The sequence below is a fragment of the Dipodomys spectabilis genome, unplaced genomic scaffold (genome assembly GCF_019054845.1).
Source record: "Dipodomys spectabilis isolate Male_0828 unplaced genomic scaffold, ASM1905484v1 ptg000286l, whole genome shotgun sequence".
In the NCBI taxonomy this organism is placed as follows: domain Eukaryota; kingdom Metazoa; phylum Chordata; class Mammalia; order Rodentia; family Heteromyidae; genus Dipodomys; species Dipodomys spectabilis.
The window spans coordinates 65,324-88,134 of NW_024870963.1; the positions used below are offsets into that span (position 1 = coordinate 65,324).

Genomic DNA, 22,811 nt, shown 5'->3' on the forward strand with positions numbered 1-22,811 from the left:
AAGCCATCATAATCCTCATCCCAAAACCAGGCAGGGACTCATAAAAGAAAGAGAACTATAGACACATTTCTTTGATGAATATTGATGTAAAACTTCTCAACTAAATTTTGTCCAATCAACTTCAACAATTCATCCAAAAAACAATACACCACGATCAAACAGGAGTCATATCAGGGATGCAAAGCTGGTTCAATATACGCAAATCAATTAATAAAATGCATCACATCAACAAGAGCAAAGATAAAAACCACATGGTTATCTCAATAGATGCAGAAAAAGCATTCGACAAGATCCAACACCCCTCTATGATGAAGGTTCTGGAAAAATTAGGAATCCATGGAACATTCTTCAATACAATAAAGGCTATATATGACAAACCTACAGCCAGCATTATACTTAAATGGAAAAACTAAAGCCATTTCCTCTTAACTCAGGAACAAGTAAAGGATGTCCACTCTCTCCACTTCTCTTCAATCTAGTATTAGAATGCCTAGCTATAGCAATAAGACAAGATGCTAACATAAAGGGGATCCAAACAGGGAAAGAAGAAGTAAAACTCTCCCTCTTTGCAGATGACATGATCTGGTATTTAAAGAATCCCACAGACTCTACTCCAAAATTACTCAAGCTGATTCAAAACTTTGGCAAAGCATCAGGGTATAAAATTAATCCTCAAAATTCATTGGCTTTTCTCTATGTCAACAATGAGAAAAGTGTGGCTGAAATCAGGAAAGGAACTCCTTTCATAATAGCCCCACAAAAAATAAAATACCTAAGAATTAACTTAACCAGACAACTGAAGGACTTCTATGATGAAAACTTTAAAAAAACCTGAAAAAGGAAATCACAACAGAACTTAGAAAGTAACAAAAACGCCCATGCTCCTGGATTGGAAAGATCAACATTGTGAAAATGGCAATACTACCCAAGGCTATCTACAAATTCAATATGATACCTATCAATATTCCAACCTCATTCTTCAAGAAAATAGAAGAGGCAATCCAAAAATTCATATGGAACAATAAAAGACCCCGAATAGCAAAAATGATCCTTAACACAAAGAACAGTGCTGGAGGAATATCAATAACAAATTTCAAACTCTACTACAAAGCCATAGTAATCAAAACAGCTTGGTACTGGCACAAGAACAGACCTCAGGACCAATGGAATAGAATTGAAAACTCAGATTTGAACCACCAGACCTATAGCCATCTAATCTTCGATAAGGGAGCTAAAACAATAGAATGGAAGAAAGACAGCCTCTTCAGTAAATGGTGCTGGCAAAATAGGATAACTACTTGTAGAAAACTAAAGCTAGATCCTTATATATCACCCTGCACCAGAATCAACTTCAAAGGGTCAAAGACCTCGGAGTCAAAGCAGACACTCTGAAAACATTACAGGATGGAATAGGAGAAACCCTAGGTCTCCTTGGCACAGGCCTGAAATTTTCTTAATAGAGACCCAGAAACACAACAAATCAAAGAAAGGTTGGACAAATGGGAAGGCATGAAGTTGCAGAGCTTCTGCATGGCAAAGGATATAGCTAGCAAGATCAATAGAAAGCCCACGGATTGGGAGAAGATCTTCACTATCCATACAATGGACAAGGATCTCATTTCTAAAATATAGCTGGAACTCAAAAAATTAAATTCCCAACAATAAATCCTCAAAGAAACTACTGCCCAGTAAATAACTGGGCTAAAGACTTAAAGAGAGGAGTTCCAAGAAGATGGCACAGGAGAAGCTGGAGGCTAAACAAGCTCTCACCTAGAAAGCAGTTTTAGTGTTCCAGTGAACGGTCCTAAGCCAGAGAATCACACCTAGTGTGCCATCACAATACAGAGTTAGGCCAGAGAGGGAAAATCCAGGCAAGGAGACAGATCTGAGCTTTTGTCAGCAGCCGCCACTGTGGCGGCAGCGGTGGCAGCAGCAGCCATAGCCCCCATTCCTGCAACACAGAGTTCGGGATGAAGGAGCCAGAAGTGGCAGGCAAGCAGATTCTATTCAACACCAGCAAGAACCTACAGGGAGCAGACATCTTCATCCTGCAGTTCACAGACCAGAGACAACCCAGGAACCAAGACTCAGCATGAGTAGAAGCCTGACGTCCTCACTCCTTCTCAGAATGCAGAGGAGAGAAGGCCATACATCCCCCCCCCCCCACTACTGGAGATCTCCATCTTTGATAAGGACAAAGACCCAGCTGAGCTGCTAGCTCCTACTCAGGCCTTGGAAGAAAATTAGAGTCATTTAGCAGGTCACAAGAACCTAACCTGACCTGCCAGACTCAACTCCACCCAGGGAAAAGTCACCCAGCTCAGGCTGCAAGCCCCAGGAGTGGCTTTCTTCACTGGGTAAACAAAGCCAGAGGCTGCCCCTCCCTTTAGCAGTCTCTACAATCAATTGAAATTCAGTAAACATAAACCCTGAGAATGGCCCTAGGCTGGCCCCTCAGGGTAAAGCTACTGTTTGATGAAAGGCCTCAACGCTACCCAGAATCTAGCTTCATCACAGCATCTCCAAACTAGAGGAAACAGCCATCTCCATCTTTTGTGATACTCAAAGCAGATCTCCCTCCCATTGAACTAGCCTGGGAGGAGGATCACAAAATCCTGGGTAAAGCAGAACATTTTTCTGCCTGCTCAAACAAACTGACTTAAGACACCAACCAAGCCACAAGAAAGTCAAACACCACAAACAGACCAGAGACTCCAACAAGAGGCTGGTTAGGGACACAAGGGAGAGACAGGATCTTCCCATTCCTCACAAAGAAAACAAAGAATTTCCTTTCTAATGTCTTTCATGACCCACTCGTGATTCAGCAGTGTGTTGTTCAGCCTCCATATGTTACTTGGAAAAAATTATATTAAATGAAGTAAGCTAGGCCCAAAGAAACATGGTCCCATGGTTTCCAATATTTGCAATATCTAGTATATGTCTGAGTCAAGGAGAAAAGGTAAGATAAGGTGATGTTAGGGAAATGAACCCTAAGATATGTACTCTAATTTTTTTTTTCATGTGATTGTTTCTAACACATTTATAAGATTATTTCTTTGTTGCTTTGTATGTCCTTCCCTCACAGTATAACCCCTGCTTTCAATGTATTTGATGTTTGTATAATTTAGGGAGGGGAAGGGGAAAAACAAATCTTTTATATAGGGATACAGGTGGACCCATTGCAACAATGAGATGTACAAGTTGTTATGTTGAAAATGAACTTTACAACTTTGGTGGGGGGGAGCAGGGAGAATTGGGTGAGGGACGGGGGGAGGATGGGAAGGGATAGGAAGGGGAAACAAAGGAGGAGGCTACAATGCGTGATAAAAAACGTACTCATTATCTTGCCCATGCAATTGTAACCCCTCTGTATTTTCACAGTTAAAAAATACACACACACACACACACACACACACACACACACACACACACACACACACACACACACACAATGGAATTCTATACCTCCATCAGAAAGAATGACATTGCCCCATTTGTTAGGAAATGGAAAGGCTTGGAAAAAATTATATTAAGTGAAGTAAGCCAGGCCCAAGGAAACATAGGTCCCATGGTTTCCCCTATTTGCAATATCTAGTATATGTCCGAGTCAAGCAGAAAAGGTCAGATAAGGTGATGTTAGGGAAATGAATCCTAAGATATGTATTCAAATGTTTATTTTTCTTTCATGTAATTGTTTCTAACACATTTATAAGATTATTTCTTTCTTGCTATATATGTCCCTCCCCCACAGTATAACCCCTGCTTTCAGTGTATTTGATGTCGGTATAATTTGTGGAGGGGAAGGGGAAAAACAAATCGTTTAACTAGGGATATAGGTGGACCCATTGAAACAATGAGATGTACAAGTCGTTATGCCGAAAACAAATTTTACAACTTTGGTGCGGGGGGGGGGGGGGGGGGGGGCGGAGGGAGCAGGGAGGATTGGGTGGGGGGCCGGGGGAGCCTGGGAAGGGATGGGAAAGGGAAACAAATGAGGAGGCTACAGGGCTGGGAAGGTGGCTCAGAGGTAGAGTGCTTGCCTTGCATGCATGAGGCCCTGGGTTCGATTCCTCAGCACCACATAAGCAGAAAAAGCTAGAAGTGGTGCTATGGCTCAAGTGGTAGAGCACTAGCCTTGAGCTGAAGAGCTGCCCAGGCCCAGAGTTCAGGCACCATGACTGGCAAAAAATAAAAAGGAGGAGGTTACAATGCAAGATAATGAGTACATTTCCTATCAAGCATTGTAACCTCCTCCTTTTAATGTGTCTATTGGCCATCCTTCTTTACTCATCAGAGAAGTTTCTCTTTAAGTCTTTTTTTTTTTTGGGGGGGGGGTCCGATCGTGGGGCCTGAACTCTGGGCCTGGGTGCTGTCCCTCAGCTCCTCAGCTCAAGGCTAACACTATACCACTTGAGCCACAGCCCCTCTGTACAGTATTTTCACAATAAAAAAGACTTAAAGAGAAACTTCTCTGAAGAGTAAAGAAGGATGTCTAATAGACACATGAAGAAATGCTCAACCTCCCTAGCCATAAAAGAAATGCAAATCAAAACATTGAGATACCACCTCACCCCAGTTAGCATGGCTATAATCAAGAACTCTAATAACACATGCCAGAGGGGATGTGGACAGAAAGGAACCTTACTGCATTTTTGGTGGTAGTTTAAACTTGTTCATCTACTTTGGAAAGTATTATGGAGGTTCCTCAAATACTCCACATAGAGCTCCCCTATGACCCAGCAATCCCACTTTTGGACATTTACCCAAATGATCACAAACAAGACCATACTAAAGCTACCAGCACAACTATGTTTATTGCAGCATTATTTATCATAGCTAAGATATGGAACGAACCCAGATATCCCTCAGTAGATGAATGGATCAAGAAAATGTGGTATATGTGCACAATGGAATTCTATGCCTCCATCTGAAAGAATGGCATTGCCTCATTTGTTAGGAAATGGAAAGAGTTAGAAAATATTATATTAAGTGAAGTAAGCCAGGCCCAAAGAAACATAGGTCCCATGGTTTCCCTTATTTGCAATAACTAGTATATGTCTGAGTCAAGCAGAAAAGTTCAGATAAGTTTATGTTAGGTGAAATGAACCTCAAGGTAAATGTTCAAATATTTTTTGCTTTCATGCCATTGTTTCCAACATATTTATAAAAGATTATTTCTTTGTTGCTTTGTATGTCCCTACCCCATGGTATAACCCCTGCTTTCACTGAATTTGATGTTGGTATAATTTGTGGAGGGGAAGGGAAAAAACAAATTGTTTAAATAGGGGTACCAGTGGGCCCATTGCAACAATGAGATGTACAAATTGTAACGTCGAAAAACGAACTTTACAACTTTGGTAGGGGGTTAGGGGGGCGGGTGAGGGGGGAGATGGGAAGGGATGGGAAGTGGAACCAAAGGAAGAGGCAACAATGCTTGATAAGAAATGTACTCATTATCTTGCCTATGTAATATTAATCCCTCTTTACGGTATTTTCACAATAAAAATAATAAAAATTTTAAAACGAGGATCATGCCTCAGAATATCCACCCAAATAATTTGTGAGATCCCTATCTCAATAAATAATAAATAAGATGGGTAAAGTACACGTCTGTGATCCCAACCTCATAGGAGCGAGAAGCACAGGGACCACAGTCTAAGGTTCCAGGTAAAAATGCAAAACTATCCAAAAAGTAACCAAAGCAATAGAAAGCTGATGTTGTGGCTCAATTGGTATAGTATTTGCATAGCAAGCATGAGATCCTAAATTCAAACTTCAGTAACATCACATCGTCCTGAGGAGAAGCTAGCTGTGACAGAAGAGTATTTAATTCCATTAGAACTCCAGACAATTCTCCACGTAAATAATATGAGGCTGGCCACTTATCTAGATGTGTTTGGCTACAATAAGTGGCCACCCTCATGCTATTCACACAGAGAATCACATAGAGGAGAGGCTAAATCTCAAAATGTAATTGCAGTCAGACCAAGCCAGTAGTTATGGCTTTAGAAAACATCTATAAATTAGCATTCTAAAGAAAGAAATGGATCCCCTTCAAAAGAAGTTGAAGTTTAAATTAAGGGTTGGTCAGAATAGTCAAAAACATGTACCATGGAGAGTCCTTAAATGACTCATTGATGGTCATAATAAATTATTTGTAGTTAACAAGCATTCTGCTTCAGTTTTAATAAGCAGACTACTTGAATTCTAATCCCACTCCATCACTTGTGCTCCAAAGACACTTGCATTTACCTTATTTAAAGTCATGATGCTAGAAGGACTTCCTTCACAGAGCTGTTCAGATCAGCTGATAAATTTGGTTATCAGGAAGTTTGGAGAGTGAACATTATTATAATTCATGCTTTCATCCAAAGGGAATACATTCTCAGTGCAAACTCTGGTTTGGAATGAAACCTTTCAGAACCTTAGCATGCACTCTACTTTCTACTGAGCCATGCCTCTAGCTACAATGATAATTCTGTACTTAAAACACTATACAGTCATATTTAACAAAGAGCAGAACAGATCCATAACACATGCACTGCTGTATGACAAAACAGGAATTATATTGTTTTTAAGGAAAACACAAGTTTCCTCAGATAAAAAGGACTGTCACAGTTGGAAGTTAGGATTACATTTGTAATCCTAGCTACTCCAGAGGCTGAGCTCTAAAGATCACAGTTCAAAGCCAGCCCAAGCAGGAAAGTCCATAAAACTCATCTCCAATTAACCACCAAAAAGCAGGAAATGGAGCTGTGGATCAAGTAGTAGACTGCAGCCTTCAACTAACAAGCTCAGGGTCAGCACCTAGGCTCTGAGTTCAAACCCCATGACCTGCATGCATGCATGCACGCACACACACACACACACACACACACACACACACACAATGTTACTAAAGTACCATATGTGCCTGTGTGAGAGATATCATTATGAACCCCTTTGAACAATTAGCATATACTTTAACAACAACAAAAGAATAATATACTGGGTATCAGTGGCTCATACCTCTAATACTAGCTACTGAGGAGGCTGAGATCTGAGGATTGCAGTTTGAAACCAACCCAAGCAAACAAATCCCCCAGACTATCTCCATTAACTATTAAAAAGGTCAGGCTGCAGATGTGGCTCAAGTGTTAGAGCACCAGCTGTAAGCAAACCCAGTGAGTGTGAAGTCCTGAGTAAGTAGGAAGATTAAGTAGTTTTTGTCTGGTGTATAGGTATTAGGAGGAGAGGAACTGACAAATGAGAAAGGGGAATGATGGTGAATATAGACAAAGAGGAACATGTATGAAAATGGAATAAGGCAACTTGATGAGAACAGATTGGAAAGGAAGGAGAAGAGACTAGTACAGGAGTGATTATAATTGAGAAGCATTGGAATTGTTAATATTAAACACTCTTGTACAACTAATTGATGTCAATTAAAATTAAAAAAGAATAAGGCCAGGCACCAGTGGCTAATGCCTGTTATCCTAGCTACATATGAGGTGAAGATAATGAGAAACAGTTTGAAGCCAGCCCTGCCAGGGGTAGTTGTAATAGTCTTATCTAATTAACCACCAAAAAAGTAAGAGGTGGTAAAGTGCTAGCCTTGAACATAAAATATCAGGAACAGTGATTAGACCCTGAGTTTAAGCCAAGGACTGGCACACACAAAAACATAGACACAAAAAGGACCATAGAGCATTAAAAAATACTAATAATAATTACTGGACACAGGGGGTCGTCTGCAGATCACTCATGCAGAAGACGCCTGAAGTACCAGTGTTGGACCCGCTGATTGAGGTGAACAGAGAAACCTCCGAGCCAGGAGCCTGCACAAAGATCCCACCCCACCCCTCATTCTCCGAGCAGAGGGACTCCATCCCTCAAAAGCCACTCTGCTTCATGGCGGGAAGCCCAGAACTACACAGATCGCCCACAGAACACCAGATCAGAAGACTTGCAAGGTACTGGTGCTGATCTGGAGAGCGCAAACAAAGACAAACCCCAGCACTAAGAGACCCCTCTATCACCCCTTGGCCTGAAGCTAGAGGATGGAGGCCCATCCCGTGGTGCTGACCCAAACAGCATCAACAGAGGCAGAGACAGAGAAGCACACAGAGCCACCACCGCCCAACGCAGCCCACAAGCATCTCAAATGAACTCTGATTGCAGCAGCAACCAGTGACCTACATCACACAGAAACAGCAACTAGCTCCAGGGTGAGTACCCCGCAGGGGACAGTGTATCCCTCAAAGGAGACCAGAGCTGTTGGGAACCCCATACACCTTGACCCAGACACCTACCACAACACCTGGATTAACTGGGAACTGTTCGAGAGCTTCACCAGCCCATGGAGCACAGCCACCCAGCCAAGCTAGATTAAGAGCCCCCCTGGAAAAGAACTTAAACATCCAAACCAGAAACAGTGCCCCTGGGTCACAACAACCAACAGTGGAAGAAACTTGAACTGTGTACTCCAGGCTGCATAACATAGGCAGGATACACAGCAGCACAGGTCCAACTGGCATGCCCGGGGCTAGGGAACGGGAGCTATGACCAGGCCTGGGGATCTGGTGCCTGAGTAACACAACCAACTCCTCCGAAATGAAGTCAAAAGCTGAGCATACACCTCAGCAGAGTTGGGAAAACAGGGAACTGCACCCCCTAGGAATCATGCTTGTGACAGCAAAAGACCTGGGTGTCCAAGGCAAGAGAAACAGAAGCCCAAACCCCACCAGAACCTGACCCATATATCCCAGGCTGGGAATTGGACAACTCAGGCTGCCAGCACATGATAATAGTCAGGAGTTCAGACTGGTAAGGTGGCTTAGCGGTAGAGTGCTTGCCTTGTGTGCATGAGGCCCTGGATCTGATTTTATAGCACCACATAAGCAGAAAGGGCCAGAAGTGGCGCTGTGGCTCAAATGCCAGCCTTGAGGTGAATTGCTGAGGAGAGTTCAGACCCACAAATGTCCCCCCCCCCAAAAAAAATACATCAGGAGCCCATAGCAGACTCCAGCATCTGGGAGAGTATATCCAGCACATTCGATCTCGCCAAGAGCACCTGTAGGAGTAAACAGGAGCAGTCTAGGCTGCTCAGTCCTTCTAACAGAGAAACTGCCAGTGATCTACAGCAGAGAGCCGAGAGCCCTACGTGGGTCAGACCAGCATCTGGAGGTCAGCCCCCAACAGAACCAAAACCAGGTACAGACTCTCTCTGCCAGCCCAGAAACAGCAACCAAGCAAAGATAGACACCTATTGACCAAAACAAAATTCACATTAGTCTCCATTAATCCCTGAATCCCCATGCAAAAATCATAGAGAAAAATTACAAGGTTTATCAACATCCAGGATAGCAAGCTACCCCCAAAATCCAGCAGCCACCCAGGGGAGAGCCCAAGTGGGAGCAAAGCAGGAATGGAAGACAAAACGTACATCCAAGAGATGCTGGAGGCAATGACTCAAGCCTTAAAGTGAGAAATAAACTAGAAGTTTAAAAAACATAGGAATGAACTATTGAAAGAGATGCAGGGTCTCAAACAGGAGGTGCACGCAAAAATAGAGGCAGTACAGACCTCACTAAGAGGTGAGATTAGTACTTTGAGAACCAACATCGAATCCATAAATGAGTCCATTTCCTCCAGGCAAACCACAGTGGAAGCCATAGCTAACAGAGTGAATGAAATGGAATGTAGAGTGTCAGATAAAGAAGACAGAATACACCAACTGGACCAAAAAATCACAGATATGCCAAAGGGAAATACAAGAGCAAGTGGATAGGGCCAAGAAATTTAACCTTGGTATAACTGGAGTGGATGAAGGTGAAGAATATCAAAGCAAGGGAATGCAACATCTATTCAACAAGATTATCAATGAAAATTTCCCCCATCTCAAAAAAAAAGAACATCTTATCTACATAACAGAAGCATAAAGAATACTTATCAAGCAGGATCCCAGGAGAAACACTTCTAGATACATTATAGTAAAACTGATAGATCTGAATAATAAGGAAACAATCTTGCATGCAGAAAAATGAAACGAAGAAGGAGCTATACTACAATGGGAAAACATTAGAATCACTGCAGATCTTTCCACACAGACACTGAATGCAAGAAAGGCCTGTGAAAATACCATCTGAGCCCTGAGAACCAGTAACTTCCAGCCCAGACTGATATACCCGGCAAAGCTAGCATTCACATTAGATGGAGAAATGAATTTTTTTAATAGAAAATAAAAACTAAATGAATTCATAAACAATAAGCCAGCATTACAAAGAATACTAAGAAGGGGAATACAACCTGAAGAAAGCAACCAGGAATGGGGACCAGCACCGACAGGTATTAATAGAAGTCTAACTTAGTAAGCATAGGAAGAAAGGAAAGAAGAAAAACTTAGGAAAACATGGAATGACAGGGACCACAATGCATATCTCTATAATATCCTTAAATATTAATGGACTTAATTCACCAATCAAAAGAAAAAGAACTGCAAATTGGATTAGAAACATGACCCATCCATCTGTTGCCTTCAGGAGACCCACCTCTCAGCCAAGCATACAAACAAACTCAGAGTGAAGGATCAGAAAAGGATCTACCAATCAAATGCCTCCAGTAAGAAAGCAGGAGTAGCTATCCTGATATCTGACAAAATAAACTTTTCATTAAAATCAATAAAAGAAAGACAAGGAAGGACACTACATATTAATACAGAGAACAAAATCCAAGAGGAGGATATTACTATTATCAATTTATACTCCCCAAACATTGGAGAACCCAAATACATTAAGCGAATATTCTCAAATTTACAAAATAAAATAGATCCCAATATGATAATACTAGGAGACTTTAAAACCACACTCTCACCAAAGGACAGGTCTACCAACCAGAAGATTGGCAAAGAAGCTATCAAATTAAGTGAGGCCATACTTCAAGCGGACCTAACTGACATCTACCAAGTATTTCACCCTAAAACAACCCAGTACACATTCTTCTCATCAGCTCATGGAACTTTCTCCAAAATAGACCATATCATAGTTCATGCAAGGAACTTAAGCAAATACTACGAGATTGACATAAGCCCCTGTATCCTATCCAACCACAGTAGAATCAAGATAGTTCTCAATAACAAAGCATATGGCAGAAATTACTCAATACATGGAAATTGAACAGCACACTTTTAAGCAACACCTGGGTAACAGAAGAAATTAGAGAAGAAATTTAAAAGCCTACAATTCAATGAAAACGAAGACACATAACAAAGAAACTTGTGGGACATAGCAAAATAAGTCCTGAGGGGTAAATTTATCACACTAAGTGCCCACATCAAAAAATAGAGACAGACCAAGTAAATAATGTCATCTTGCGATTAAAACAGCTAGAAAAACATGAAAAAATAGAACCTAAAGTTAGCAGACGGAGCCAGATAGTCAAATTAAGAGCAGAAATTAATGAGTAGAGAATAGGAAAATTATAAATAAAATTAATATTAGAAAAGCTACTTCTTTGAAAAAATAAATAAAATTGATAGACCTTTGGCAAGATTAATTAAGAAAAGAAGAGAGGAAACCCAAATTAACATATCAGGCACGCCACGGGAAAAATCACAACAAAACCCAAGATATCCAAACAATTATAAAGAACTATTTTCAAAAGTTATACTCTCTAAAGAAAGAAAACCCAGCAGAAATGGATGCATTTTTTCATAAACTGCTGTGTTTAATGATAACTACTTTTTACAACTACTTAAAGGTGACAAGATTATTTTTAAATAATGAAATGCATTTTGATAGGTATCTTATTAACATAGTTATTATCAGCAAATACAAATATTGAGTCAGTAGGATTTCTTTCCATTTGTTGCTGTTATCTTTTTTGCCATTGGTTAGATGTTTTTCAAATTTTTTATTGTGATTAAGTGGTTACATAATTTCCCAAATTTCACAGTATTGTGGGATAGTGACGCTTAGTTAAAGTCACAAACACATTCAAACTTTCATAGAACAAATTGTCTATCATGGTCTATAACATTTATGAGTTCTATGAGCTTTGAAATACAGTTATTTCTTCCACATTGGGTGATATGTATATTACTTTTGTTTTGCATAGCAATACCTGTTCCCTCTTTCCCACTTGTTCCCTCCCTCCCATCGCTGCCATTGAGTTGCTTAGTTCATTTTGATCAATGTCCAGTGCAGGTGATGGGGCCTGCTGTTGTATGTTTTTCCCTGATTCCCTCTAGTTCTGTGTCATCCTCCTGGTTTCCCTCCGGTGTGCACATATATACATACATGTGATCAACAGTATGGGGGTTATTTAGTAGTGATTCGACCAGATGGAGTGGAAGTCCTTCCTTTCTTAAGTCCTGTTAATTTTGTCGTATCACCTAACATTTTGGATTTAACAATGGATGCATTTTTAGAGAAATACAAGTTGCCCAAACTGAGCACAGAAGTAAATCAAATAAGCCAATATCTTACAATGAGATACAGGAAGCAATCAGAAGTCTTCCAACAAGGAAAATCCCAGGACCAGACGGATTCACAACAGAATTCTATAAGACCTTTAAAAAAGAACTAATACCCATACTCCTCAAACTCTTCAGAGAAGCAGAGAAGGAGGGAGCTATCCCAAACTCATTCTACGATGCCAATATCACACTCATTCTCAAACCAGGCAAAGACCCAACAAAAAAGAGAATTACAGACAATTCTCCTTGATGAACACAGATGCAAAGACCCTTAACAAAATTCTAGCTAACAGAATCCACAAACACATAAAAAAAATCATACACTATGACCAGATAGTCTTCATCCTAGACATGCAGGGATGGTTTAACATATGTAAATCAACAAATGTAATCCAACACATCAACAGAGCCAAGGTCAAGAATCACATGATTATCTCCACTGATACAAAAAAGGCTTTTGATAAAATACATTTATTCATGTTAAAAGCCCTGGAGAAAATAGGAATAGAAGGAACATTTCTTAACACAAATTAAAGCCATATACGACAGAAACATAGCCAATATTATACTTAATGGGGAAAAACTACAAACAATTCTCCTAAAATCAGGAACAAGGCAAGGATGCCCACTGTCTCCACTCCTCTTCAATATAGTCCTGGAACCTTTAGCCAGGGCAATAAAGCAAGAAAAGGACATTAAAGGGATCCACACAGGGAAAGAAGAAGTTAAACTATCCCTTTTTGCAGATGACATGATACTATACCTTCATGATCCCAAAAACTCCATCCCCAAACTCTTGAAAATTATAAATCACTTCAGCAAAGTAGCAGGATATAAAACCAACCCACAAAAATCAGTCGCCTTCCTGTACACTGACAATGTACAAGCAGAGAGCGAAATAAAGGAAGCAACCCCATTCACAATAACCCCCCAAAAATTAACTTTTTAGGAATTAACCTAACCAAAGATGTCAAAGAACTATTTAACTAAAACTATAAAAACTTAAAGAAAGAAATTAAAGAAGAAACCAGGAAATGGAAAGACCTTCCATGCTCTTGGATAGGCAGACTTAATATAGTGAAAATGGCAATACTGCCAACATTAATATACAAATTCAATGCAATTCCTACTAAAATCCCAATGACATACATTTCTGAAATACAGAAAACCATCCAAAAATTCATATGGAGCAACAAAAGACCTAGGATAGCCAAAACCATTCTAGGCAAAAAAGACAACATGGGAGGGATCTTGATGCTGGACTTCAAACTCTACTATAGAGTCATGATAACAAAGACAGCATGGTACTGGCACAAAAACAGACCCGAAGACCAATGGAATAAAATAGAAGATCCAGAAATAAAACCACATGCCTACAGTCGGCTGATATTTGACAAAGGAACCAAAGAAATACAGTGGAAGAAAACAGCCTCTTCAACTACTGGTGCTGAGAAAATGGGGAGGCCACATGCAGAAGACTAAAAGTGGACCCCAGCCTATCACCATGCACCAACATCAACTCAAAATGGATTAAAGACCTTAACATCAGACCTGAATCTCTGAAACTACTGCAGCACAGAATAGGAGAGACACTTGAACTTATAGGCACAGGCAAGAACTTCCTGAACAGAGTCAAAGGGTCACAACAAATTGGAGAGATATTTGATAAATGGGACTACCTTAAAAAGTTTTTGCACAACTAAAGCTATAGCAACCAAGCTAGAAAGACACCCAACTAAATGGGAAAAATATTTACCAGCAATATATCAGACAAGGGGTTAATATCCAGTATATACAGGGAATTCAAGAAACGAATCCCTCCCAAACCTAACAAACTAATTACTAAATGGGCAAGGGAACAAAGAGAGACTTCTCAGAAGAAGAGACAAAATTGGCAAAGAAACAAATGAGGAAATGTTCACCATCCCTGGTTGTGAAGGAAATGCAAATAAAGACAACCCCGAGATACCAGCTTACCCCAGTCAGAATGGCCCACATCCTAAAGTCAGTCAACGACAAATGCTGGAGGGGATGCAGAGAAAGGGGAAACCTATTACACTGCTGGTGGGAATGTACACTTATACAACCACTTTGGAAAGCAGTCTGAAGGGTCCTCAGAAAGCTAAATATTGACCTCCCTTATGACCCAGTCATATCACTTCTAGGAATCTATCCTGAACAACAGGAACCAGTATACAAGGACACATGCACCTCCATGTTTATTGCAGCGCTGTTCACAATAGCCAGGATATGGAAACAACCCAGATGTCCCACCACAGATGAATGGATCCAAAAATTGTGGTATCTATTTCACAATGGAATATTATGCAGTCATTACAAAAGACAAAATAATGGCATTTGCAGGTAAACGGATGGAGCTAGAAGAAATCATGTTGAGTGAAGTAAACCAAGCACAAAGAGACAAACAGCACATGGTCTCCCTGATAAGTGGATGTCAAATCCAAAATGTAAGGTGATATGACAAAATTAACAAGACTTAAGAAACAAAGGACTTCCACTCATCTGGTCAAATCACTACTAAATAACCCCATGCTGCTGATCACATATATGGCATATATGTGCACACCGGAGAGAAACCAGAAGGATGACATAGAACTAGAGGGAATCAGGGAAAAACATACAACAGCGGGCCCCATCACCTGCACTGGACATTGATCAAAATGAACTAAGCAACTCAATGGCAGCGATGGGAGGGAGGGAACAAGTGGGAAAGAGGGAAGAGCTGATGCTATGCAAACCAAAAGAAACGTACATATCGCCCAATGTGGAAGAAATAACTGTATTTCAAAGCTCATAGAACTCATAAATGTTATAGACCATGATAGGCAATTTGTTCTATGAAAGTTTGAATGTGTTTGTGACTTAACTAAGAGTCACTATCCCACAATACTGTGAAATTTGGGGAATTTTGTAACCACTTAATCACGATAAAAAATTTGAAAAATAATAATTACTTTAATCAAGGCATTATAAAAAATATAATGATAAAATAATTTTAAAAAACTCAGCCAGAACAGAAGAAACATATCATGGTCATTTAATTCATAAGAAATAACTAATGTTTAGGGGCTGCGAAGGTAGCTCAGTGGTAGAGCGCTTTCCTTGCATGCCTGAGGCCCTGGGTTCGATTCCCCAGCGCCACATAAGCAAAAAGAAAAAAGCCAGAAGTGGCGCTGTGGCTCAAGAGGTAGAGCGCTAGCCTTGAGCTGAAGAGCTGAGGGACAGCACCCAGGCCCAGAGTTCAGGCCCCATGACTGGACAAAAAAAAAAGAAATAAATAATGTTTGATACAAAATTTCTTCCTTAGTTTTCTTAAGCAGGGTTGGTGACTCATGCCTGTAATCCTAGCTTCTCACAAGGCATGAGACCTGGAAAATCATGGTTCAAACACAACCTGTGCAGAAGAACATACCAGTCAATCTCTAATTAATCAGCAAAAAGCTGGAATGAAGATGAAACTCAAGTAGTAAAGAACCAGCCATAAGCTAGTGCAGTGTGTGTGAAGACCTGTGCTCAAGGCCCTATACCAGAAAAAAAAAAAAAATTTCCTTTCTGCTCCTTTCCCTCCTCCTCTTTTTCCTCTCTCTTCTTTCCCCCACATAATCTGTTCTGCTGCTTGAGTACTTGGGCTTGAACTCAGGAGGGAACTCATGCTCTGACTTTAGCTTTTCTGCTCGTCTGCCGCTCTGCCACTTGAGCTACAGCTCTACTTCTTTTCCTGCTTATGATAGGGAGAGAATTCAACTTCATGTCAATCTATTCCTGAAAATACCTTGTTCAAATACCTTTTATTCTGTGTTTATTACCTTCCCTGTCTGTGGTAAGCCTGGGATCTAAAAGAGTCTTTATGTAAATGAGGTGTATATTAAAATAAAATCTTTATATTATATTGTTTTCTCTTGCTTTGACTTTTTGAGAAGTCTCACTATGTAAACCAGAATGGCCTCCACCTTGTGACCCTGCTTCAGCATCCCTAGTACTGGAATTATATATGTGAACCCCATGCCTGGCAATGAAATCTCACTGTTATGTATGAAGCAGAGTTGTCTTCCTTGCTAAGTCTGAAAAGAATCATTTTAAGGCAGGAGAAATATGTACTCATTTCCCTGAAATTTTCTCAATCTTCATTTTCCTTGGGATGAACTTTAATAAAGGCAATGTAATAATAAAATTATGTTAAGAATAAAAAATAAGTTAAAGGTAATTTCTGAGGGGTCAGTTGTGGGACTTGAACTCTGGGCTTGGGTGCTGTCCCTACGCTTTTCAGCTCAAAGTGAGCGCTCTTCTTGCCCTGTGACTTGAGCCACAGTGCCACTTCCAGTTTTCTAATGGTTTATTGGAGATAAGAATCTCTCGGACTTTCCTGCCTGGGCTGGCTTTGAACCGTGATCCTCAGATCTTAGCCTCCTGAGTAGCTAGGATTGTAGGCATTATGAGCCACTAGTGCCCAGAGCTAAAGATAATTTTAAATCAGCAAAAGAAAACCAAATTTTCCCATGTAAGGGAAGTATTATATGACTAATATTTTTTTCCAGGGGAAAGGTAGGTGCCATTCAGAAGTAGGAGGATAAATTAAAGTGCTGGACTTATGTCTTTCTTTCTTTCTTTTTTTTTTTTTTGGTCATGGAGGCTGAAGTCTAGGCTTGGGCTCTGTCCCTCAGCTCTTCAGTTGAAGGCTAGCGCTCTACCAGTAGACCATGGCGCCACTTCCAGCTTTTTCTTCTTATGTGGTGCTAAGGAATCGAATCCAGTGCCTCATGCATGCAAGGCAAGCACTCTACCACTGAGCCCCTTCCCATCCCCAACTTATGTCTTTTTGTTATTATTTTGTTATACTTTATTTCTGTGACTTGCCCACGTTTACATATTTTTCTACTAAACTAAGTTTGTTCCTTGCTGCCTCTAATTCATTCATTCATTCATTTATTCATCTAATAAACTCATTATGACCACAAAAGAAAAAAAGAAAAATCTGTTACTTGAGAATACTACATCCAGGAACTGGAGATGTAGTTCAAGTGATAGAGTTTCAGCTTTGAGCAGAAAAAGCCAAGCAAGAGCATGAGATATGAGTTCAAGCTCTAGCACTGCAGAAAAGAAAATAATATAAAATGTCTACTATTTGCCAGGTGCCAGTGGTTCATATCTGTAACCCTATTTACTCAGGAGGCTGAGATATGAGGATTGTGGTCTGAAACCAACCAGGGAAGACAAATTGAAGAGACATGTATCTCTAATCAATAAAAGCTAAAGTAGAGGTGTGGTTCAGGTGAAAAAACACTAGTCTAGAACAAAAAAGCTAAGCAAGAGAGTAAAGTCCTTAGTTCAAATCCTAGTCCCAGCACACACACACACACACACACACACTACCACATGCAGCACAAACATCCTCTAAAAATAAAGAGAAAGCAGCAAAAGCTATGAGAGTTTTATCACCACCTTAAATACCTTATAAGTAATACTAAAGGGAAATTTCCTACCTTAAATAACAATAATGAAAAATATAAAAAATAAAATTAGCCAGAGATTCATTGTATTATCAAAATTACAATGTTCTAATACAATAATGATGGTAAGTGAATCAGTTTTAGTATAAAAGTTCAAGATAGGAATATCATTAGCAAGACAGCAGAGTAGATGTTTGCTGATTCTACTCCCCACCCCACCTGCCAGAAACTGAGGGTACTAGTAACTACCCTCAGGGTTCCAGAACCTGTGAGGCTGAGATACCACTTTCAGTACCAAACTGAGAAAGCTAAAGTTTCCAGGGAGAGAGTAATGGTTTTATCTGATATACTACATCTCTCACAAGTCAACATAGCTCCACAGACAGAAAATTCCTCTGGTCTAGTGAGAAAATGAATTTAAGAGGACCTCAACTCCCCCACCATTATTGGGGAGCTATTTCTGGGACCCATTATTGGAGGCTTCCTCTTGTCTTCCTCTTGTCATTTCAAATTAACTACATAAAACTACATAGGTTCTGCATAGAAAGGAAATAACTGTTGGAATGAAAAGGGAGATTCATATTGGGAGAGATGATTGCATGCCATATATCTGACAAAGAATTAATTTCCAAAATATATATGGAATTTTTTTAAAACTCAGCATAAAAAATATCCAATAACCCGTTTTTAAAATGGACAAATCATATAAATAGACATTTCTCAAAAGAAGATATACAAGTGGGCAACAGTTTTTTAAAAGATACTCAATGTCTTTAGTATCAGGGGAATACAAATCAAAAGTATAAAATGGTACTACCTCAAATGAAAAGTAAGAAAAATAAAAAAACAATAGAAAGTAAAAAGAAAAATAGTTTGAAGTCAATCTATGTGAAATTTGGTAATTTTTCTCTTATTTTTAGTCATGAAATCACAGATAGTTTTTTGAACAGACAGATAAAAAGATCATAGCTATATTTTAGGAGTTCTTAGGAACTAAAATAGAACTTTTTTCCTCCTTATCCCATCAATGTAAGGAATTTTTGGTAGTTTTAGCAGTCTTTTACGGGGACTAGTGTTCCTAAGGTACATATCAATTGGTAATATCTAGTCATCACTAAGAAGTCTAGTCATGCTAAACTGGCCCCCAAAAAGCCATGGAAGAAACACTAATAAATGAAAGCAGATACTATTCTTTTATTCATTAGGAAGCACAAGTTTTTTGTTGGGTAACTTCAAGGTTGATGTTTCTTTTACTTTTGTATGTAAAGGATTTTTCTATGCTGACTTTCTAATTTTATAGAACTGTACTCAGTATCTGAGAATGTCTACACCTCAGTATTTTTTCCTCACTGAGCTCTCATCCTTCAACATACTCACACTGATATTTGAAATGTTCCTCAATGTCATGTAGGAACATTTTATGACACATTATGTTCTAGTTCCTCAGATTGTTCCATGTAGAAGATTTTAGACTCCATATTCAAAATGGGCAAGTTCTTTGTGAGGAATGGCACATTGGAGAAGTTGACCCCACTTTGCTAGTTCCTTTGAGAATATGTAATCATTAACTTTTTAGAGATAAGTTGGCTTGAGAAGTATGTTCCTAATTCAATAGAGACCATATCTCAGGAGAATGACAGGTAAAAAAAAGCTTATCCTTAATTTTTGTATGGGTGCAGGCCAGTTTTTATAAAACAAGCCAGTTAGAGATTGGTATGTCAAAACTACAGAAGCTTCATCCTTTAGGTAAAGATCTTTTGCTAAAAATCAAGACCTCTATGGTGATCTTTTATTTCATAAATTCTTAAATTACATTGTTAAGGTTTCTTGTGCAGAGCATTTTTGAAAGAGCTATACATTACCAAAGAAGCACAAGCATACTTTTTACCTGTTCATACTGCAGTACTGGTATAGAAACAAGGTTGGAAAAAAATTATTTTAAATTTTTTGTGTTTCTGCCCAAAATACAAACAAGCCTTCCTGACTTTCAAGAGTCATATGCCTATTTATTTTTTAGATGTGAATTAACTCAGATCCCTGAAATGGTTTATAAAATTTATAATGAAAGAAATTTGCCTATGACAAAAGAAAGTATTTAACTCCAGTCATGTATTTTTATTTTATATAGACATATAAGAAAATTTTTATTGAAAAGCCTCAAACACAAGGTTCCATGCCTATGCCTTCTTTCACAAACGTCTGCACTAATAACTAAATCAATATGATATTGGCTATATTAGTACAAAAAATATCAACTTTAGAAATCAAAATGAAAGATAAAGGAAATATCTAAAGCCTCTGTTTCCTACAGAAGACATTGCAACTACAATATTAAAAAGTTAGTGTTGGTAAGTAACATTATATAATTGATTTTTTGATGCTCAGGTTAATAGTAACAACAATATAAATTCAGAAGCAGTAATCACTTTAAGTGATTATTACTAATTTACATCTAATTTGCCTTGTATTTTTAAATAATATTAAGTAAAATTTCTAACTGAAATATCATGAAATACTTTTAACTCTTTACTGAGTCTATGGCACAATAAGTAGGGTTTGGAGTGAGGAAAATACATCAAGTAAAATTTTGTATTAAATACTAACCAGAAACTATTGTAGATCATCCTGCCTCAAAATAATATCTTACAAAATGAGCTTAGCTATATCTAATTCTATCGATCAAAGAGCAAAGGAAAGATTTAAAAACAAGCAAAAGTTTATTACTGTGTAGAAAGCTGTCTACTATATAATTACAGCATATAGCCAAGAAACCAATAAAATGTGCTATCTAATTTAGAATTCTTTTGAAAAATAATCCCATGACTATCTATTGTTCATTTCCCCTCTCCCGCTCTCTCCCCTTCTCCACCTCTCTCTCTCTCTCTCTCCCTCCCCCCCCCCCCCCGTCTCTCTTTCTCTCTCCCTCAGTACTTGGTCTTGAACTCAAGGCCTTATATTCTCACTTAAGCCTGGAGTTTGAGTCACCACCACTTCCAGAATTTTGCTGGTTAATTGGAGATAGAGACTTTTGGGTTTGTCTGCTCAGGCTGGTTTCGACTGCAATATCAGATTTCAGCCTCCTGAGTAGCTGGGAGTATGAGCCTGAGTATGAGCCACCACCTCCTGGCTACTCTTCATTCTTAGAGTAACACATTTTAAATTGGTCTGAACTGGTAATGGTATGTATGTCTCTTGACCTTGCAAGTTAAGATCCAATGAATGCCTCTGTACCCGATTCCAACTTTGCATTTGCAAGAGAATTTATGCTCCAAGGTTTCTCTTACCCGTGGGAGGTTCAGGTCCTCCTCTTCTCCCTCTTCACTACAACATACACCCTCACTATAACAGGAAATGGGGCTATTGTTTGTGCCCTATTATGTGATCAGCGACTCCACAGCCCCATGTACATGTTCCTGGGGAATTTCTCCTTTCTAGAGATCTGGTATGTCTCTTCTACAGTCCCCAAGATGTTGATGAACTTCCTTTCAGAGAATAAAAACATCTCCTTTGCTGGGTGCTTCCTCCAGTTCTATTTCTTTTTCTCACTGGGAACATCAGAATGCTTCCTTTTAACTGTCATGGCCTTTGATCGATACCTTGCTATCTGCCACCCCTTGCATTACCTAAATATCATGACTAGGAATTGCTGTGCCAAACTGGTCATTATCTGCTGGGTTTGTGGATTCCTGTGGTTCTTAATCCCTATTGCTCTCATCTCTCAGATGCCCTTCTGTGGCCCAAATATTATTGACCACATAGTGTGTGATCCAGGGCCACTTTTTTCATTGATGTGTGCCTCTGCCCCAAGAACTCAACTGCTTTGCTACACCCTCAGCTCATTAGTTATCTTTGGTAACTTCTTCTTCATTCTTGGGTCCTACACTCTTGTTCTAATAGCTGTGTTGCAGATGCCTTCAGCCACTGGGAGACATAAAGCCTTCTCCACATGTGGGTCCCATCTGACTGTGGTGTCACTGTTCTATGGTTCTCTGATGGTCATGTATGTGAGCCCAAAACTCCAACACTCTGTAAGAATGCAAAAAGTTGCAACTTTGTTCTATGCTATGGTGACCCCACTTTTTAATCCCATCATCTACAGCCTTCGGAATAAGGAGATAAAGGTAGCCCTGAGAAAAGTTCTAGGGAGTCTCAATATAATCTAAAGTATAAAAAATGGTTTCTCTATGATTAGACTGTTATAATACAGTGAAATGCAATCTGAATTATATAGTTATCTAATATGATAATCTACTGAGTCTAGTGACTATTTTGGCCTATGAATTAAACTTCTATAGGATCCTTTATATAGTTAATTAGCCAACTTGTATAGATGGATGAAAGTTTATGGTTTATCTGGAATTTAGACTGTTTTAACCCAGAAATGTGCAAAATTAAATGAATAGTTTTTACATGATTCAACTATAATAAAAATTACTATGTTCTATTTGATAATTTAAGTTTATAGTTATGGAATAAATAAAATTGTATCTGTCATTTGGATTGTTTGATAAATCATGACTAATAAATGGAAGAAAATGTATGCATTCTGATTTCTCTTATTACATATAGCCTTATTATATGATTATTTCTAATGAATAAGCACTTTGAAGCAATTTACCAAGTTGCTCAGGTGATAATTATATTCTAGCCTAATGACACTTAGATGTATGTTGTTTCAGGATATGGTGGTATATAATTGTTTTTGTTTTTGTTTTTGTTTTTTGGGTCCGGTAGTGGGGCTTGAACTCTGGGCCTGGGCACTGTCCCTCTGCTCTTTAGCTCAAGGCAAGCACTCTACCGCTTGAGTCACAGCGCCACTTCCTGGTGGTACATAATTGTAATTCCAGCTCCTCTCAATGCAGAATCAGGAGGGAGGAATGTGAGTTCAC

The 22,811-nt window shown here is 39.2% G+C and overlaps 1 protein-coding gene across 2 annotated transcripts; it reads left to right on the forward strand.

Moving 5' to 3' along the window:
• The first annotated feature begins 14,524 nt into the window (after nt 1-14,524).
• LOC122126601 (olfactory receptor 11H12-like) lies at nt 14,525-22,085 on the forward strand. 2 transcript variants are annotated; one of them, XM_042701100.1, is made up of 2 exons: nt 14,525-14,564; nt 21,181-22,085. In XM_042701100.1, the coding sequence occupies exons 1-2, from the start codon at nt 14,525-14,527 to the stop codon at nt 22,083-22,085; spliced, it is 945 nt and encodes a 314-aa protein (XP_042557034.1). The 2 variants fall into 2 exon arrangements, with proteins under 2 accessions (XP_042557034.1, XP_042557033.1); XM_042701099.1 differs by lacking the exon at nt 14,525-14,564 and having other exon boundaries at nt 21,138-22,085.
• The last annotated feature ends 726 nt before the right edge of the window (nt 22,086-22,811 follow it).